Source organism: Talpa occidentalis, unplaced genomic scaffold (assembly GCF_014898055.3).
Source record: "Talpa occidentalis isolate TD23 unplaced genomic scaffold, MPIMG_talOcc4v2.1 talOcc4.3, whole genome shotgun sequence".
Lineage (NCBI taxonomy): Eukaryota > Metazoa > Chordata > Mammalia > Eulipotyphla > Talpidae > Talpa > Talpa occidentalis.
Window position 1 is genome coordinate 101,020,310 of NW_023603184.1, and position 22,027 is coordinate 101,042,336.

The following is a 22,027-nucleotide window of genomic DNA, read 5'->3' on the forward strand; positions in this document are numbered from 1 at the left end:
TTGCCATGATTTCTTCTGAGATAGTGTAGTTTTATGCTCCTACAGTAAAGGGGGTAAGACTGGCAGGTGTCATAACTTGACAAGACAGGAGGTGGTTTAGGAAAACCACTTTGAGGTAGAGTAAGAGTGCATCTTAAGATGTTGGAGAAAGACTACAAGGCAATATTCTGTGGTTAGTTGAAGTTGAAAACAGTTTGCAGCAAACATTTGTAGCAGTTTCAGTTTTTGTTTTTGTTTTTCCTTAACAGCACTCACTTTGAGTACAGAATTGGAGAAGTCATAGTGGGTTAGTTTTGAATTGAGTTTTTATTTAGGTATGTATGATGGAAAGGTATAGTAAGGGGAATGAGAAATATTGACTTAAAATTTTTTCTCTTGGTAGATCGTGATGTAAGGCAGGACAGGAAGTACCTGAAAAACTGGGAGACACAGACAGGAGTAAAGGAGATAGGATTTGACATTTGGAATGTAAGACATTTTAATATTTTTAGGTATGTCAGTTTGGGGTCCTTACAAGGCAAAGGTATGATTGTGGCTAACAGATACTTGAGTAGAGTAGCGGTTAAAGCAGTTGGAGCTGATGATGTCAAGAGGCTGTGGGCCAAGATACAGGACTGGTTGTCTGTATACACTATGGTTATGTAGGGAGGTGGCAGGACTTGGAATGAAGAAGAAAGCTAATCTAGATACTAAACCCTTCAGGGACTGAGTATGGTGGATAACAGTCAAAAGGAGGGGAATTGGTGACTATCACTAGACAGGAGAACGCAAGAGGAATGATCTTGAACCACCACAGGGGATGGGAAGAATGAAATGCGAAGGATGTGGGAGAATGAGCAGTGCCTAATTGAGGGGGCTTCCCCACAGAACCCCAGTTTTAGTCAAGGCAAAGAGGAGGACTTAGCATTCTTTAAAATTAAGGCTATAAGGAACCTTATCGCAGAATGTCCTTCTGTGACCAGGACTCTTTCCCCACCCTTCTAGTATACTCTTATTATGTATCTTTAAAACTTAGCTCACAAGGCTATCTTATTTAGGAAGCTTTCTCTGTTGTATTTATCACAATGTTATATCATTTATTTGCTGTTGCAGTGCTAGTACCTTAAATGAAGATTCATGGTAACACTTTATATCATCATCTGGCACAGTATCTGATGCTTAATAGGAGCTTAGGAAATGTTTGTAAAATTGAATTTGAGAGGCATGGCATTAAATTTTTAAGGACTTGAAAAATGTCAAAAATAAAAACAATGGAATTCATTTCTTTTTTGTCAAAGTATTTAAGTCTAAGATCCAGTGAAATCAGCCCTAAAATAAGACTGGGGAAACTTAACTTTATCCCGGCATTATTGTAAACTGCCTTTGTAATGCAGGCATGTAAATTTATTACTTTCTCTTTGTATGCTTTTTTTCCTCACAGTTTTATCTTGCTAATACTAATGGTCATATTGTGCATTCGTACACATATATCAATGGATTAAAAACTTACTTTGAGGGCCTCCCCTGGTGGCGGCGCAGTGGTTGAGCGCTGGGTTGCGAGGCTTCCCACAGCCTCTGCAGCACCAGTTCGATCCCCGGCCACCGGCGAGGGTCCCACAAAAAAAAACCAACAAAACAAAACAAAAAAAAAAAACTTACTTTGAGACTAAGCATTAAGTTAGTGGTACAATAACTGAGACTGCTGGGGAAAAAGCATCATGTTCAGGTTAGGACTCACAACAATAATGACCTGAAAGACCAAAATAGATGCAGGCAAAAGAAAGGAAAAAGTGTAGCAACCCAGATTCCTCCTTCGGTGGTCTAGTTAGCTAACATGTATCACAGTCTCCTGGGAGCAAGATTTTCCTCCTTGGTATGTGTGCATTAATGTCTTTGTTTCAAAATCTTGCTTTTCCTTCATCTTCCTATCAGAAACATCTGAAGGAAAGGATGCTAAATCAATTCCCCTCCTATCACAATATGTTCTGAACACTCAGCAAACCCACTGCATTCAGTCCAATTGGCTGTGTCCAGTGGGTAGATACCTTAGAAGACACAACACATTTTTTAGACTTAATTTACTTGCAAAAGCTATTTATTGTACTTCAAAGAACATGGACACTTTGAGGTCCTACCCAGATTATGAAAACAGGGGCTTGAGGTAATTTGGCACTTTAATTTGGTCTTTTTGAGTTATTCTTTATGCAAAATCCACATTTCAGATTGATTGCATCATTATTTGAGTCATGCTGAGAGAAGAGTAAGATATTTAAAAAGTTCATTGGCAATGGCAAGTGTCGCTTGGTTGTCATGATGCAAGAAGTGATTTGATAAACCAGTTATGTGAGATTTTGGTTAAGTTTTAATGACATTTATTGGAGCAATCATTTCTTCAGTGGTTTGTTTATTATAAAATGTGGTGGTGTAAATTTTGTTTTCTGTAAAGTTGTTCATCATACATCTCTGCTTATTTCATCTTTTAGAATGACCAAGTTCTTCAGGGCTTCTCAGTGGACAAAGGAGAATTCACATGTCCTCTCTGTAGGCAGTTTGCTAACAGTGTTCTTCCTTGTTATCCTGGAAGCAATGTGGAAAATAATCCTTGGCAACGTCCTAGTAACAAAAGCATACAAGATCTCATAAAGGAAGTAAAGGAGCTGCAGGGACGACCGGGAGCTTTCCCAGTAAGCATCAGTGTAAGGCAGAAATATCTTGATTAACTTAGTTCTGCTTTTCAACTTTGATTTTTGTTCTGTTCTAAACTACTTGGACCTTTAATACATTTAGTAGAAATTTATTTTAGAGGTTTTCTTCTGTTTGTGTTTATTAAAGTTAAAAAATGAGAGCAATAGAACAAATTATTACCTAAAGCTATACTTTCCCTTATCTAAATTGTTACAATTTTAATATGTGTCTTTCAGATCATGAAATTTTACAAACTTAGGTATGGTTAGACTCTTTTAGAATATTGAAATAATTAAAACAAAGCCAAACAAACAAACAAACAAATATATCTTACAGTGTAAAGCATAATCTAATCATGTAAAAATATACCTATTATTATTAGATAAATTATTTATAATTATTAGGACTAAGATGATATATTGACATACACATTTTGTGCGGAATCTTATTTTTATGCACTTGTGCATATGTGTATGCATGTTGTGTAATAGAGAAAATACTATAGAAGTGATTAAACTGTTCACAGTAAGTCAGTTTTAATGAGTGATTTGTTGTAAGTGAACCCATCTAGTAAGATTTATTTGATTTAAATTCTTAAATATCTCACTTTTAATTATAGATTTATAATATGGTCCCTGGGAGAAGAGAGAGCTATGCCTGGTTGACATAGTAAATTTATGAAAACTGTAAATATTTGACTTGAAAAATTCATAGTTTAAACCTACCCAAAAAGATTTCATCTCCTGGCAGTTCTTCTCATTTGAAGACTAACTTTGAAATCTCATTTTTTCCTTTTGTAAATCCTATGTGTTTAAAATATGCTTAAAGTAAGGAATGTCAGTATTAATCTTTGAAAAATAAATTTAAATCAATGTCAAGTTTTTAATAAACATGGAAATGATTCTAAAATATGACAACCACTCATTTGTTTAGAATATAGTTTGTGTGGTTTATTAATGGTTGAATTATAATGTTACCAGTCATAACATAGAATTAGGATAAAAGGTTCCTTAAAATTGGAGAAAATATTTATTTATCTGATTTATCTTTTTGCACTAAATATATGGATAACTAGTGTAATTCTGTTTTGACTTTTCAACTTTAGTTTCCTAGTGTGTTCATATAATAGGCATTGTAATATTAGACTATATTATTATTAGACTATATTATACTAATATTAGAGAAAATAAATATAAATTTCGTATGTTTACATTTTTATAGTCAGAAACCAACTTAAGTAAAGAAATGGAATCTGTAATGAAAGATATCAAAAATACCACTCAGAAGAAATATAGAGACTATAGCAAGACCCCAGGCTCACCAGACAATGATTTTCTCTTTATGTATTCTGTTGCTAGGTAAGTATTTATTGTATGCTTTTTATGTGTATTTACTGTGATAGTTGGTTTTGCTTCATATGTATTTGAAGAATGGTTGTATACTTTTAATGTTGGTTGAAATTATGACTAGTTTTAGAACCTCCTAGGAGGGCTATAAATGTTTAGTTTTCCTTCTTTTTTGAAGAATTTATTTTAATGATATATTGGGATAAATGTTATTAAACATTATAATGTATTTTGGAACAAATATGTTGTTAACATTTTGGAACAGATATCTCCCTCAAAGCATGTGGGTGTTATATATAAATGGTATTAAGAAATCACTGTTTTAAGTTCTGTTAAGTGATAATACTGAGAACTAAAACATTGTTAAAAACTTTTAATTTTCAGAAAAATGAGAACAGGAAGAATAACTTATTTTGTTTTAAGCTTGTGAAGGATCTGATGATACCCTAGAAGACTACCGGTGATTTAGAACATCAGATAAAGGAAAAGAAGCAAGAGATCAGGCATGATCTAAGTCTCTATTAGTAGCTAGCAGGGTGCTCAAGGAAATAGAGGTAAATACTTCTCATCTTTCAGGTAGGATTAGTCTAATTGACTGCATAGGTGTTCAGTACCCAAGGAATAGTTCCAGATAGGAATTTTAGAAATCTTAATTTAATGAAAATAGAGAACCATAAAGGAAGTGAATAGGAGAGAAGCAGATGCAACTGGGAACTTGTATACATATTCTGCAAAACTGAGATTATAGATCTCTGAATGCCTCTAGAAGCACACTATACTAAGTAATATTGTAGTAGGTACAATTTAGAGAGCGAATGTGACCTGAAGTCATGCACCAAATTAGTGATACAGAGTAAGACTAGAACTGGCGGTCTAGTGTTCTTTCAATTACTGTTCTCCTTTTTTCCTCTCCTGTTCAGCTTTTATAGATTATATATGCATGCAATTCATGATGGTCATTGTTTCTGACACATTCTAGGAGTAGAGGGCAACAAGAGTATAAATTAACTATGTAGTTTTTAGAACCCAGGACAAATGGAACCAGAGTTTAAAAAATTACAGCAGGCAAATTAGAGCTCAAAATAGGGAAACATCAGTCCTTGATCTAGGAATGGAAATGCTGGATTATTGGAATGAAATACAAGGATCTAATGGATTGGAAAGTAACTTTGTAGCCTGCATGTTCCCAGGCTATTGCTAATATTTATCCAAATGCTTTGGGGGAAGATACAGCATTTAACATTTGTCCCTGAATAGTTACCAATTATTGCCTTCTTAAAGGAAAAGCACTTCATGTGAAACAAATTAAACTTAAGTCAGTTTACCAAGGTTTCAAGATTTTATGAAACTTCTATACAATATTGTGGTCATAATATTAAAGAATATTGGGATGAATGTAGACCAACTGAATATGTATTATGTATGAAGTTATGCTATATATATGCCTAACATAATTATAATTATGCCTAACATATAACCTTATTTCTTAAATAGTTAATAATTAGAGATTATTATTGTTATAGTTATGATTAGAGATTATATGACTAGAGATTTTAATTCCAAAAAGGTAGGCAGTAACAGCAATATTTAAAATGCTTAAACATTTGTTCAAAAAGTAAACTTTCTTTTAATTATTTAACTTCTGAATAAAAGTTGTGGTTATTAAATATATAATCATTAGAATATGCAAATTTATTTGTATCTGACCATAGTAATTTGAAGTGGAATACAGTCCTAGTTTCCCAGAGCTGAATTTCTCCCAGGTGAATGAGTAATTTTGTTTGCTCTTTGGGGAGACTAAATGTGTAGATGTTAGAAAAAAAAGTATTTCTAGTGGCTAACTAGCTCAAATCTGTTTCCTTTAATAATAATTTTAGAACTCTTGTGGAACAGTATCTCTCTCTACCCTTTTTTTTATTTGCATGGTAAAGTCTTAGAGGATTTTTTGAGGGTAGTAGAGATAAAATTATGTTTTCTTTGCATTAAAATTAATCAGAAACACTATATTCATATTTTAATGGATTTCCAAAAAGCATTCTGTTGCATATATCACTCATTCAGATGAATTATGAACAACTAATTTGGGGAAGAAAACTTACTTTACTCCTGTCCCAATTCATTATTTCATTATGGAAACAATGAATGCCACCATTTAATAGTGATCTTTTCCCAAGAATTTTGCAACCAAATTGCATATAACCTAGAGGTATTGGTAAGTAGCACTTGTCCTGTATGTAGTGAGAAAAACTGAAATGATAAGTAGATGAAACATGAGTAACTGAGATGTAGTTAGAAAACATCTTTGTATCACAATTGTTTAAACTATTCAGTAAATGGACCTTGCTTTATAGATTAGGTGCCTTATTTAAACTTACATATGAATTATGTTTGAAATAAAAGGAATGCTTGTGAAAATACCAAATTATGAATCCTTTTTAAAACAAAAAATTCTTTCATAAAACACTGGCTCCCCCTATCCCTTTTCTTTATTTTTGGTTCACTGCTGGGTTTAATGGAATAGCAAGAGGATTCAGCAAAAGGAAGAGAATTAACTTCAGGAACTAAAGTGAATCTTATCATTGGTTATATAACAAGACAAAAAAGTTGTAAGCTCCTAAGAAATTTTTGAGCACTTTTCTAGGTGCTGTCCAGGATTTAGAAGCTATATCTGAAATAGTTCATGTTCTCTAGGAATAACAGTTAAAACTCATACACATTGGCCTGGATAAATGATACAGTTTGTTTAAAAAAGATGATGAGAAAGTGCTACAAAACCTCTAAATGGAAAATGAGCAAATTGAAATATGAAGTATAAAACAGTGCTTCTTTAACTCCCTCAAGAAAAGGGAGTGTGTTCTCCCTGATTCCTAGCGGAGTTAAAGCTTGATCTGAATTTTGTGTAATATAGGCGGTGATATGGATGAAGATAACATTTTTCTGAGAAATTGAATAACTTCTCAATCAGTAAGTGGTAGGTTTGGGCCTTGAACCCATACTTTACCAATGTGTGCTTGCTTTTTTCTCTATGCATGTATATACACATATTTGTTTTTCAAATTATACTTAATAACCTTAGAAGTTAGTGCCAAGGGCCAGGGTCAGGGAGGTAGAAGGAAAAGCAGGTCTTGCAAAAAGACATTGGAACTTGCAGGGTTTTTATATGGTTATATCCAGGTGGCCACCATTGGTAGGTTGTAAGTAATCTTTTTCATAATTCTTTCTATTGTAGAGATTGTCTCTTCTTTTTTTTTTCCTTTGTGCTAGAAAATACAGCCAGTACAGTCTTGTTCCAAGTACAGAAAGACTCAGAAAATATTTAGCCCCCAGCACATCTTTGTTTTTACATCATACATTTAGGAGGCAGAAATCCAATATCATGCTGTGATTTTTCAACAGTGAAAGATCAGATATGGGTCTCCATTTGTGTGTTCTCTTCTCCAGCAAGTCTCAAATGTCCAATTTTGATGTAAATGAAATAAGAAAAAGTTAATTGTTAGGACCTCTGACATTTTTAAAGTCCTAGATATTATTACATGATACCAAACCTTTGGAGAGGTAGGTTTTTGTTGTTGTTTTTTTTTCTCCTTTGGAAGGAATGTTCTTCTTAGAAGGAATGTTACATAGGAGATCTTCCAACCATAATCTGAAGTTATTACATTTGGTAGTTTTATTTTAAATACTCTTTAACATCAAATTCCTGGTAACATGTTTGGTGTTCTTTTAAGTATCTTATTTGATGATTAAATAAACAGAATTGTTCTTGTATTTATATTTTAATAGATATTTTAGCAAATTATGCTGAAATAAAAGTTGACATTCTGGTTCTGACATTTGTTTGTAAGAATTGATGGTGTTTCTGGTTAGCTCTTTTAAAATTACTATCTAGGAAATCTTAGTTTTTTAAAGAGAATATAGCCATTAATTTTTTTCTACAGATTAGGCAACAGAAGATTTGTGAAAACAAAATGTATTGATCTCATTTATATTCCCTTGATGAAGGAACACATGCTGGCCTCCGCTCGCTTTCTGTCCACTAATATGAAATCCTTGTCCCTGCTTCCTTGCTGGTAGGTTTTTAGAAGTTCAGTGAGCAATGCAAATCGCCTGAAGGGTGGAAAATTCCCTTGTCACACAGATGCCCTTATCAGCAGCAACCAGATGGAGCTCTGAGCAGGAACATTATCAATGTTAAATTGCTTTCCCCCTCCCCTGAGTAGAGAGGATTAAAGCATTCCTTTAGAAATGGGTGGCAAATGTACAGACTTAGGAATATTAATGTTTTTAACAGTTTGCATTTATAAGTAAATATATGAAAATAACATTTCAAAATATTCTGTGTTCAAAATATAACCAAACCCAGTCAAAATGTTTTAAATAAATTAGGATTCTAAAAGTCACATACAGAGAATAAGCTTGAAATTTTGCCTTTTTTAAAATTTTAAAATGGGGGATATCTCACTCTTAGTGTCAAATGCATATCTTGGAAAACAACTAGTTTATTTAAGTTGTGGCAAATAACAGTGTATTTAAGTTTATTAATACTGTTTTAAGTACAATGCAATTTAAATGGTCACAGAATTTTAATTTATTATTTGACAAAATTGGATATTTTACTGTTACTGTTTTTGGGTAAATCTTTAGATTCTTTATCAATTTGATATTTGAATGTCAATTTATTAATTATTGCCATTCTGTAAGTTAATGATTGCTAACTGTATTGTAATTTCAGATCTATTTGAACAATACTAATGTTTAACAATGTCAATAATTATGGTGTATTTTAATGAAATTCTTATTTTAGAAGTCCATAAAAAAGAGTGCTGTTCATTATATGTGTTGTTCATAGCCACTTTGATGTTAGTGATTTTGTTTTTTAATATTGGTTTCTAGATACCATCTAAACTACAATGAGTGATAACCATTTCTCTGGTAGAAAAATTGGTATGCCTTTGTGCTTTATATGACTACTCAGTGGCTAACAGTTGAAGTAAATATTCTGTCATCAGCTTCATATGCAGTTTTATTAAATACGTTTTTTCCCTTTAGGCCTAGTTTTTAGTATTTACCACAGTTGGGACTTTGCAATAAATGTTTGCAGTGTTTAGCAGATATAAATATGACCATAAAAGTAAGGATAGGTAAATTGTTCCCATTTATTTCTAAATTTCAGATAAAACATTACTGATATGTATCGTTTATAAAAATAAACTATACTTTTGCAAATAATGAAGTTGAAGAACTTTATTATTTAGGTTGAGACAGACATATCAATAAATACATTAAAAATATCAAATCAGCCTAATGACTGCGATATTTTTAATGCTTTACTTACAGAACCAATTTGGAACTTGAATTAATTCATCGAGGAGGCAATTTGTGTTCAGGTGGTGCAAGTACAGCTGGCAAAAGGTCCTGTTTAAGTAAGTATTAAACAGCACTAAATTAGAAAAAATTCTAATTATGTCATTTTGAAAGTACATAGACAGCATGAGTTTTTGGTGTATTTTCAAATTTTTTTTGTCTAGTTTTAATAGTGATTAAATGCTTTAAATAGTTAATCTTATACTTGGAAGAATCATGAATATTTAGTTTTTTCTACTGTGATTACAGTGAGCAAATACCCTGCTAACTAATCAGATTACATTGGTTCAAAATTGAAACAATGTATTATACTCAACAATAAAAAGTTATCTTCAAACTTAAATTCTTTTAAATAAATTTTGTTTGGATTTAAAATCTTTTTATGAAGATGGTTTGTATTATCTACAGATTCATATATACATGCATATATACGTATGTATAAAAAATTGCTGTTAATGAAGGCATTTGTACTATACTTTGATGTACACATTAAAATTTATTAAAATTGTGGATGTTGTTTTTGTTTAAAATATACTTTAATATTGTAAAATGAGTGTGTTTCTTTTTATAAGGGCATATTTGAGAGATTGTAATTTGGAACTTTGAGTGGATTTGTCATGAGCATGGTTTTGAGGCTGTCACTATTTATCATTGTTTTAGGGAATTAATGTGAATAGTAGAAGCAATGTGTATACTAATTATTGGTCCCAAATCACTGGAGTTAAAATATTACCTAAGTGATTGATATGGGCAAAAAATTATTTAATACACATAATGTATTCTTTTGAAAAGTGAATTTATTTTCTTAAATGCTAAAAATGTTAGTAATTATTAAAAATTATCAATACTTACTGATTTTTATAAAGTTGTATATTATTTATAAAATTGTGTATTATTTAAAAAGTAATATGTATATAAATTTGGAATGGTTTCAAAGCAAAGGACTGAGCAAAAACACCTTGAAATTTCTAACATAAAAATAGAAATTTATGTTAAATTTTGACTCAATTATTTTAAAAATTCTTACTAGTTGCATTAGTGTTTTGTTTTATTTTGCATTATCACTCGATTCCCAGAAGTTTAAGGTTTTGGAAGTTATTTTTATTTTTTTAGCCAAGTATTTGATACTTATAGCCCCCTTGATTTAGGCACTTCAAATCTATTTGTATGTAATGATTTACTGTTTAAGTTTTAAAGGGGTAGCTGTTGCTAAATAGAACTTTTATCTTCTAGTCTGTTTGAATTAGTGGATACAGTAATTTTATTATACACTTTATTCTTTGTTATTAATTTATTCCCCAGTGATGTTTGACGTTGGCTAAGTTCTTTAAACTTTTACATTATAAAGTGCTTAGAAAAAGAAATTTCATTTTTATGTTCAAAAATTCTACTGCATGTTTTTTTTTCTTCTATGGTACTTCAATTTATCCAAAGGTTTGTAAATGATGAATTTATCCAGAATCCCCAGATAGTAAAGTTCTAGCAGCAACTACTTTAATTATAAGCTTCAATTTAAATTATTAAATTGATACTTCCGATTTTCATTTCTTTTTATTTCCCTCTTTAGTGAATAGGAAATTATAGTGTGAGTATAGAAAGGATCATGATGAAGTGCATCCTAAATATCTGTTAATACTATTTATAGTTTCCTTTTTTCTTATCAATTATGTTAGGTTTTTTTAGAGCTTCATTGAGGTGTGCTTTATATTTATTGAGGTGTGATTTATATTTAGGTTGTAGAATGTGATATATTTAGTTTTCATATGATTTTTTTGTTTAATTGCTTATTCATTATTTCTGTTAATATTTATAAAAGTAGCTCTATAAGTCATTTATGTAGAATATATTATATCTTATATAAGATCTTATTGTTTTGCAAGGGTATAACTTATGTATTTGTTATTTACTCAAGCCTAACAGAGACCTAATTTAAGTTGAAAACCAGAACATAAATTGGTGGTTTTTCATGGATTCATAGATTCAGTGTGCACTTTTTTTTTAAATCTTCCCTTAAAATCTTTGATGGTATTATTGAACAAAAATTCTGGATTTGTCTAGGGACTCCTCATAAGTCAGTATTTTCCTTTTCCCATTGATTACTCTTCATAATCTCTTAAATATCTCATTTTTAAAGTTTCTTTCTGTGTTTCATAATATTTATAGAAATGATAAAGGAACTTTTATTTTTATCATACAGGGATCATCACACTTTTGGAATAATTTTCTTCTCTACAGCTTCTTGGTGAATTAAAGATTAGTTAGCAAAAGATTTAATGAATTTTGTCTGGAACAACCTCATAATTATGCATGCACACATACATAGAAAGAGACACAGAATTGCAAGCAGGGGTGAGGATGGGAGAGAGGGTTGTTTTTTATACAACTATGGAAGCAGAAAATATTACTTGCCAAATTTATACTGAGAAATAAAATTACAGTGAAACAATGCTATTAAGCATTTACATATTCAGACAATTTTTAAAGTATTGAGGTAAAATGATAGTATTTAGTGAGAATGGAAGTTTGTATCTAAGTATGTGTCTGAGGGATTTGCCATAGTAAAAAAATGAACAAAATAAATCACCTACCAGCATAGTATGGTATTTTAATAATACCTTACATTTGTAGTTTTAAGTTTGTAAAGTACTTTCACATAAATTACCTAATCTTTAGAATGACCATGTGAAATAGGTGTTATCTCTTTTTATAGAAAAGGAAACTGAAGTTCAGAGTGATTGCCTTGCCAAGTCATACAGCTGGAAAATGTCAGAGCTTGCACTTGAACCCAGCTCTTCTGATTCTAAATTCAGTTATATAAGACATATCTCTTGCCCTAAGTGTCCCAGAGGATGGTGAATCTTTAAGAAATTTCACCTATGGGTTTTAGTCAAGGACATCCTACTGTACACTGTTCCCTTGTGATCTTTCTAGGTTCTGCTACACTATACCCCTCCTGTTATCTTGTCTGTTTTCTTTTCCCAACCTTTCACTGTATATTCTAATTTTGTTTTGGGTCTCTCCTTCAAGGTGTTTTTTTCAGGTCCTTCCTAATTCCTTCTTCCTTGGATACCAGTTGACTCTCCATTTTTCACCAGTTTGCTGGCTGATTTCCCTGTGCTCTTATTGTGAGCCATGCTCGTCAGCTTCCATATAAAACTGCTCCTGATTCCTGGGTCAGACTACTATGTATCCGCCAGAACATCAGGCATTAGGGACTTTGTGTTCAGCAGATAAGCAGGTTCTAATAACTTAATAAAAGGTACACAATGTTAAATTTTAAAGAGGGTTTTGAATGAAGTTCGAGGAAATATGGCAGTTTGGGATCATATCTACTTGGTAGAATAAGTGAAACTTTCGGTTGATGTGGCATTTGAACAAAACTTTGAAAGATAAGTGAATTTAGAGTCTTTGTTACAAAATGGTATATACAGTGAAAAGTACAACCTACTTGGTTAGCAACAGTTGTAGGACAAAGCACATGTAAATAATTGAAAGCCTAACTTTTAACTAAGAATAATATTTTATTAAGAGTACTTAATTTCTTCTTTCAAGTGATTTGAAAGTAGATAGGAAACTCCTTAGATTCTAGTGAAGTTCACAGGCTTTCAACATTTTTTTGTTGTGGTATTTTTAGTGTATTTCTCAAGTAGAAATTGTTGAAACCAAAGGGTAGAATGGGAGTGGGGTAGAAAGAAGTGTCATTTAATAAATTATTAGTGTTGGAGTATAATTTTTAAAAATATCTATCTTTAGGTAGGATGATATCTTTCGATATCTTTGGGCCTGAGACTTTGTGCTTATTAATGTAGTTTGAGAAGCCACAGTTTATATCACAAATTGATTGCGTGATTTTAGAGAGATATTAAAATTTAAACTGCAGTCAAGAGAGATTAAGCAAACTCTTGCTTTGACATTTTCATTTGGGGAGCTCTATATTAATATAATTTGCAATCTTACCAAGAAATGATGCATTCAGGGAATAATTTCCCCCTACATGTCTGTTATTGATAAAAAGCGGCCCAGCTAATATGCCTGTGGGCAACTTATAATAGTTTTAGTTGCTAAAAGTTTTTTTTTTTTTGGTAAATTTAGAGCCACTGAAAATTTTGATGTTCCTCTTGCTCTGCATTAAGACTGTATAGCAGTATCATTGAATAAGATCATGAAATTGTTCTTAAGTAGTCTGATCTTATTCTTTCGCTGTGGTATAGTTCTGTTATCTTTGATTTATAACATCTTTTTCAGATTTAAAAATTATAAATAAATGTAGATTGGTCAGATAACAATTTTCGTTCTGTCCTTTTTGTTACTACATTAAAAGTGGAAACTTTGGCCACCACATTATAATAATGGTGAAAGTGTGGAAATTGTCCCCTAACTCCATTCTTTATGAGTATCCAGATGGGAATCTGTCCCTCATAATACTAACAAAAGATTGTTGTAAGAATTCAGTTTTACAATATTTATTTGAGTCTTCATAGATTGTAAATCTTGATAATACTATTTCTACTATTTCAACTCTACTATTGTCAAATAGAAGGATGAAAATTTATTTTTTACCTTTTTTTTAAGTGCTTAACAAAAAAAGATTCTATTGGTCTGTTAAGAAATGAGGTTAGGACAAAAATGGGATTTATTCTCAAAGACTGATACAATTTATATCTTGGGAACAAAATAAATTGGCAGTTTGGGGAGATCTAGGCCAGAGGGGTAAAAGTAGGAAATAAAATATAAACTAAGCACATGAAATATAAACTAACTATAATGTCTTTATGTCTTTCTGAAGATCTAGTTCATTGTGACTTAGACAGCTTTCCTTCATTTATGATTTGTATATTCCGGGACTAAGTATCATATATAATAATTTCCACTATCAGGGCATACTAGTGTCTTGCTTGACTTAGGGCATGGAGCTTCTCTTTTCTGCAGTTACATTAGAACCCTCTCCCTTGCTGCTTAGTTTTGAATTAGTTCTATGATAGAATTGAATTCATGGTGTTACCTCTTTGGCAAAGAGTTTCAAAATAAGGAATCTTGACTATTATCGGCCTTTTCTTTACCCTTCCTAGGACTACCTATATTTAGAAATAGAAGTGCCTACTAGTCATTTAAACACTGAAGTAGGAGATAAATTCCATGAAACTAATACTAATTCTATGACACTTTAGGTAAAAGAGAATGATGATATAATGTGTCTATTAGTGAAGGCATAGGAATTCCAAGAGGTGGTGGAAACACAGCATAGAAAGTAAGAAAATACTACAGACAGCCTTTGAAAATACTCAAATGGTATTTTCCAGTTCTCACAGGGTAGATAAACATTCTCCTAAGAAGCAAGGTTAGCTACCTTATCCTTGAACTTTTATGTTTATTTACCTGAAGCAACATAGAATACAATGCTGGAAGGAGCACTGTGTGGAAGTTAGATCTGCAGTCTGCTCTTTCTTATCCATTGACATTTGGAAAAGTTACCTCATGTTTTTACCTCATTATGAAAAGAGTTATGATGATACTTGCACCAGTTATCACACATATATATGTATGGTTAATGTAAGAGCCAAATGGTGTCTGTATATGACTGCCACTTTATTCTTGCCCTACCTCTTCTGAAATGGTGAGGAGTGAATGGGGAAAGAGGAATCAGCTCTTGTACCCCCTGTCATGACCCTCCTATTTCTTGCGACAGATCTTTAGAGCCAAAGATTTCCCTTAGAACCTTCTTCTTAGAGCTGTTCCCAAAACTCACTTAAAGAACTTCTTCTCACTTTTCCACTGCTAATTTTTCAGAAGTGTGTAGAAGAACTGGGGGAAGTTGACTCTGCTGTAAGGGGAATATATTCACACCTATTAATTCTCCCTAGGATAAATAGGTCAGAGCTTTTTCCTCACTTTGATTAAGTTATAAGGAAATTAAATTTTTCCTCCATGGTAATTATTCAGAGAATCACTTGGCTAGTTGAGATTATTGACAATTTTTTTTAAAGATTTATTTATGCATACAAGAGCTGGGATACAGGCCAGAGATGTGGGGGGTGAGAGGATTCACCAGAGACAGAGTGGGGGACAGAACAGGCGCTCTGACCAAAATACACTGTTGAGGGGAGCAGCGGGCGAGACAGGAGAGGTCTGCCTCGCCATGTGGTTTCTCCCTGGCCGGCCGGGGATTGAACCGGTGCTCAACCTCTTGCGCCACCAGGGAGGCCTCATTAACAATTTTTTAACCAATGGTAATTAGACTGACAGAACTAAAATCTTGAATGCAGTTTAAGTTTACCTTCGATAAAGTTTAACAGTGGTACAATTTAAAATTGAACCAATTTATGAAAGTCCTTTGGATAACTCTTTAATATGTATTTATGTCTTTATGATAAATATGAATTATATACTAAAGCAATAAAATGCCAGTTTTAGATTTCTTATATGTTTAGAAATAACTGACAGAAACACAGAATTTCCAGGCTGGCACTGAGCTCTGTGAACTTCTGTTTCAAAGCATTTTTTGAAAGATTTCAACATGTAACAACTTTGTGTCCAATTTTCTTAACTGAACAGGATTGTTTTTGAAAGGCAGATATATTTCATAGGATATGTTATTATTCTTCAGTAACATATCTAGTTAAAGTCAATACTGAAGACTTGTTATATATTATTTTAATTATCTTGGAAGATGCCCCAGGCTTACAATCTAAATTCTTCATACATAAGGAAAGGAATGTGTGTATGATAAAAATGGAATGTCATACTTTGCTTTTAATCATAAACACCCAAGGGAGGACTGGAGTGGTCGAAATAAGTAGTAAGTAGCACATGTTGAGTTCTAGTCTTAGCTTTTCCAATAAATGCTGGGGTGACCTGGCAATATACTTCCTTCCTAGGATCTTTTTCTTTATCTATGGAATGAGGGAGTGTCAGATGATGAAAAATTTCCTTCTAACATTTGTACTTCTTTAATTATGGTAGAGGATAGGAACAAAGGCAGGTTGTAACACTATTTCTATTCTGATGATGGTTTTCAAGCAAAATAGGTTAGTAAAATTGTAACTTCCATAACCTTGATTTTAAATCAGACAAGCTAATTCATTTTTGATCTTGAAAGAAAATATTAAAAAAGAGCTCTTTGATTCAGTTAGCGTCTACATAAAAAGAATGCAATACTCCCCACCTTGCATTTAAGATAATATTTTTCTGCCAGGAAAAGTTAGTTTTTCAACACCTTTGGGTTTAGACACATTTTTTTTTTAAAGATTTATTTATTTTTGTTGTTTATACAAGCACTGGGTACAGTCAGAAGCGCGGGAGGGTGAGAGAATTCACCAGAATCAGAGCCTGGAGCAGAGCAGGCAGAAGGACCGAAGTACACTGCTGAGGGGAGCAGCGGGAGGCAGGAGAGGTCTGCGCGCCATGTGGGACCCTCCTCTGGTGGCCGGGGAGCAGCCGGGGATCGAACCGGTGCAGCAGAGGCTGCGGGCAGCTTTGCAACCTAGCGCTCAACCGCTGCGCCACCGGGGAGGCCCTGGGTTTAGACACATTTTTAAAATTATAAATTATGTTCTTAGTAAAGACAATCTCTTATGCTTAGTTGAATTGAGGGAAAAAAAGGTAACTACTCTATCTTTATCATGTTATTTCACTGCTAAAAACATGCCGTATTCATAGTGTTACTAATGGAACTAGGTCATTGGGAAAAGTGGAAATTTGAAAAATTTACATATATCAAAATTGGGGGTAACAATATTACTTACCTGCTAGAATTTTTGTGAAAAATAACTCTAACCTATGTAAAGTGGTTATTAACATAGTGCTTGGCACATAATATGTATTCAGCTATTGACAGTCATGAATCAGTTGAAGAAATTTTAAGAGAAAATTGAGACTATACATTGTCTTATAGGTAAGAGGTAAAGCAGAATAAAGCATGTAGATTCTTTTGTTTGTTATAGAGAGGTCAGTTTGAAATGTACCTTCATTTTGTATTTTGTCCATCTCACAGTTTCTCGTATGTCTTATAGTAACTCCCCAAAGCAACAACTCCTCTTCCTCCATACACATACACACACACACAAACACATATATACACTCACTCACTAACATGCTGATGAATTTTAAGCTAATGTAAAATATAATTGCTCAAATAAAATCTTGTTTATTTTTTATTTTAATTTAGGGAACAAATGATAACAGTATGTGTCATTGGGCTTTTATCTTTCTGGTTTTAAGAATTAAATTTAACCATATGTCAAGAAGTATATTCTAACCTACTAGAAAATAACTTTTGATTCACATATCCTTTTGAGTATTTGTGGCAGATTAATCTGTTTAAATTCTCTTTTTTACCAAAAATGAACAAATAAAATCAAAATTTACAATTATTTTTAGTAATTAAAAAATCTTAAATGAAAGTTTTTCTTCTAAATGTCATGAGCAGAATTTTGTTGAAAGCTAAAACTAGAATTTTGTTGAAAGCTAAAACAGTTTTTGAAAGCTAAAACTAGTTGATTGTTATTATGGTACAAACAGAAGAAATGAATCTAGTTGGAGTAGTTCTACATAATCTTTTCTTCAGATTGTTTTTTTCATGTCAAATCAAAAGTTGCTGCAGTCACAATTCAGTCTAAAGAGAATTTAGGGGACAATAGTAGGCAAAGAGAGCAAAGAGAGAACTTCATTGAACAGTGGTTTATATGGATATTGTCCATATTATCGAGTATAGTTTATTGAAGATAACAGTAAATTTTGGTTAAGAGGACAATAGTGAGAAGTACAAGTTGTCAAGGTTGAAGCATAAAACCAAAGAAGAGTAGATTTATAATAGGAGGTAAGGGAAACAGAATCATTCCTATATGAAGATTGAGCATAAGGACAATCCAGATTCCATTAAAAATTATTTGGATATGTATTTCAGAGTTTACATTAAAAGAGAACATGAAATAGTTTGTACTTAAAACTGTATGAATTATAGTTTTAAAGATAAGAAACATTTCCTGATGTGAATTAACTAGAAATTTTGCCAGCATTTTGTTCTAGAATAATTATGTGAACTTTTTAATTATCTTTTCTTCACTTTGTTTAGATCAACTGTTCCATGTATTAGCCTTGCACATGCGACTTTACAGCATTGACTCTGAGTATAATCCCTGGAGAAAGCTCACACAGTTAGTGGAGGAGATGAATTCACAGTAAGTATTACTGAAAGATTCATGTCAATTTAAGCAGTTTTTAAAAAATATTTAAGTATAAAATATGATTTAAATTCTTTTGAATATGTATTTTCCTCATGCAACACAGAAATACATAATAAAAATTAGAAAGTTTACTAGCAATCCCTAATGATTCTTGCCTGAAATTCAGTATTTCATTAGGTGATACAAAATAGTGATTTAAAAAATCCTTCTGATTTATTTATTAGCTAATTTTTTTAATAAAGGAGAACTTTGTGAAGGAAAATATTTTTATAAAGGAGAACTTTCGCATCAGCTATTTAGTTACCTTGAAATATAGTCTGGCAGAATGAATGCTTAATTCTTCACATTCTACAAATTTTCAAAGAAATGAGTTGATTCCTTAGCAGCTGCCACTGGTGTTCATTAAGTTATCATTTATTTTATGATCTTGTGAATTTTTATATGTTAGATGTGATTTACTCCTTTTTAGCTATCCTTTTATATACAAATTGCTCCCTTCGTTTAGTGGTAATTCCTAATTTAGATTGATGTTGTGCTTTGATACCCAGCTTCTTTTTGATAATATCCTTGCTTTCTGGCATAAGAAGTTGACCCAGGTTTATTTTGTACATGTCTACCTTATACCTGTAATCAGCTGTTTTTCCTTGTAGTTCTTTCCATGGGAAATGATATTTAGAAATTAAAATCTGGGTATTAATGTTATACATAGCTACTGGGTTATTGTTTCTTTATAGATCATTCCACTGTACAGAGTTCAGGAATATTTTTTTAAAGAACAGTTCTTGAATTTTAACTGTTACTTATAATTCAAACCTCAGTTTACAAGCCTATGTTGTTTTTTTTAAAAATAAATTTTATTTTTATATTCCCCATACAATTGCAACTCCCTTATTTTAACCCCAATCCCTCCCCTCCCCGCCCCCCACCCCCCATAGAGTGTCTCTGGTTCATAGTTTTTTGTTGATTTTGATTTTCACTTTCTTATAGTTATTCATTTTCCTGGTCCCTTATTTAAGTTTTCTAGATTCCTGCTATGAGTGAGACCATCCGGTATTTTTCTTTTTCTTTCTGGCTTATTTTGCTAAGCATGATCCCTTCCAGAGCCATCCATGTTGCTGCAAATTGCATGTGTTTATCTTTTTTGATTGCTGAGTAATATTCCTTGGTGTATATGTATCACATCTTCTTGATCCAGTCATCTATTTTTGGGCATTTGGGTTGTTTCCAAAGCTTAGCTATTGTAAACAGTGCTGCTATAAACATAGGGGTGCAGGTGCTCTTTGGAATTGATGTTTCTGTGTCCTTTGGGTAAATACCTAGGAGTGGAATTGCTGGATCATATGGAAGCTCTATGTTTAGTAGGTCCAGAAATCTCCACACAGCTCTCCATAGTGGTTGGACCAGTTTGCACTCCACCAACAGTGCAGGAGAGTTCCTTTTTCTCCACATCCTCGCCAACATTTGTTGTTGCTAGTTTTTTTAATATGTGCCATTCTCACTGGTGTAAGATGGTATCTCATGGTAGTTTTGATTTGCATTTCCCTGATTACAAGTGATGTTGAACATTTTTTCATATGCCTGTTGGCCATTTGCATTTCCTCTTCAGAGAAGTTTCTTTTTAGCTCTTCTGCCCATTTTTTGACAGGATTCTTTTCTTTGTTGTTGTTGAGTCTCATCAGCTCTTTGCAGATTTTTGTGATCAGTCCTTTATCATTAGTGTTGTGTGCAAAAATGTTCTCCCAGTTGGTGGGGTTTCTCTTTGTTTTTGTTATTGTCTCTTTTGCTGTGCAGAAGCTCTTTAATTTGATGTAGTCCCAGCTGTTTATCTTTGCCTTCACTATCACTGCTTTGGGTGATGTGTCTGTAAAGATGTCTTTGATGTGCATATCACGTAGTGTTTCGCCTGTATTTCCTTCTATGTATTTTATGGTTTCAGGTCTTATGTCTAGTTCTTTAATCCATTTTGAGTTGATTTTTGTGTATGTGTGAGGTAGTGGTCAAGCTTCATTCTTTTGCATGTAGCGACCCAGTTTTCCCAGCACCATTTATTGAACAAACTTTCTTTGCTCCAATGCATAGTCTTTGCTCTTTTGTCAAAGATTAGTTGACCATAAATCTGTGGGTTTATTTCTGGATTTTCTATTCAATTCCATTGGTCTGTGTGTTTGTTCTTGTTCCAATACCATGCAGTTTTGATGATTATGGCTTTGTAGTATAGTTTGAAGTCTGGGAGTATGATGCCTCCATTCCCTTCTTTTTTTTTCAGGAGAGCTTTGGCTATTCGGGGTTTTTGGTGATTCCATATGAATCTCATCAATAATTGTTCTATTTCTTTGAAGAATGACATTGAAATTTTTATTGGAATAGCATTGAATCTGTATATTGCTTTTGGTAGGATGGCCATTTTAATAATGTTTATTCTTCCAACCCATGAGCAGGGGATCATTTCTTTGTGTCTTCTTCTATTTCTTTTAACAGTGTTTTATAGTTTTCTTTGTATAGGTCCTTTACCTCTTTTGTTAGATTTATTCCCAAGTATTTGATTTTTTTTGTTTCAATAATAAAAGGGATGGTTTTTTTTTTTATTTCTTCTTCTTCAGATTTATTGTTTGTGTATAGGAAGGCTAGTGACTTTTGCGTGTTGATTTTGTATCCTGCCACTTTACTGAACTGATTGATGAGTTGAATTAGTTTTTCTATGGAGTTTTTGGGGTCTCTATGTATATTATCACATCATCTGCAAATAGTGATAGTTTGACTTCTTCTTTTCCTATTTGGATTCTTTGTATGTCTTTCTCTTGTCTTATTGCTCTGGCTAGGACTTCCAGTATTATATTGAAAAGCAGTGGTGAGAGTGGACATCCTTGTCTTGTTCCAGATCTTAATGGAAATGCTTTCAGCTTTTCACCATTGAGAATGATACTGGCTGTTGGCTTGTCATATATGGCCTTTATGATGTTGAGGTATGTTCCTTGTATCCCAAGAATTTCAAGGGCTTTTATCATGAATGGGTGTTGCACTTTGTGGAAAGCTTTCTCGGCATCTATTGATATTATCATATGGTTTTTATATATCTTTTTGTTGATGTGTTGGATAACGTTGATTGATTTTTGAATGTTGAACCATCCTTGTGTCCCTGGAATGAATCCTACTTGGTCGTGGTGAATTATCTTATGGATACATTGTTGGATTCTGGTAGCTAAAATTTTATTGAGGATTTTTGCATCAGTGTTCATTAGGGAGATTGGCCTGTAGTTTTCCTTTTTTGTGTTGTCCTTGTTCGGTTTTGGTATTAGTGTAATGTTGGCTTCATAGAACGTATTTGGTATTGTCCCTTCCTTCTCAGTTTTTTGGAAGAGTTTGTGAAGGATAGGCACTAATTCGTTTCTGAACTTTTGGTAGAATTCATTTGTAAATCCATCAGATCCTGGGCTTTTGTTTTTGGGGAGGTTTTTGATTACCATTTCAATTTCG

At 32.7% G+C, this 22,027-nt stretch overlaps 1 protein-coding gene across 3 annotated transcripts in view; it reads left to right on the forward strand.

Annotated features, from left to right (window-relative positions):
* Positions 1 to 22,027, forward strand: part of UBR3 (ubiquitin protein ligase E3 component n-recognin 3) — a 146,768-nt gene that overhangs the window by 93,620 nt on the left and 31,121 nt on the right. For 2 of the 3 annotated variants that reach the window (XM_037523504.1, XM_037523506.2), the window contains exons 28-31: positions 2,463 to 2,675; positions 3,886 to 4,022; positions 9,345 to 9,430; positions 18,442 to 18,547. In XM_037523504.1, coding sequence (XP_037379401.1) covers positions 2,463 to 2,675; positions 3,886 to 4,022; positions 9,345 to 9,430; positions 18,442 to 18,547 — 542 coding nt within the window. The remainder of the gene's footprint in view (positions 1 to 2,462; positions 2,676 to 3,885; positions 4,023 to 9,344; positions 9,431 to 18,441; positions 18,548 to 22,027) is intronic. The other variant, XM_037523505.1, reaches the window with a different exon arrangement.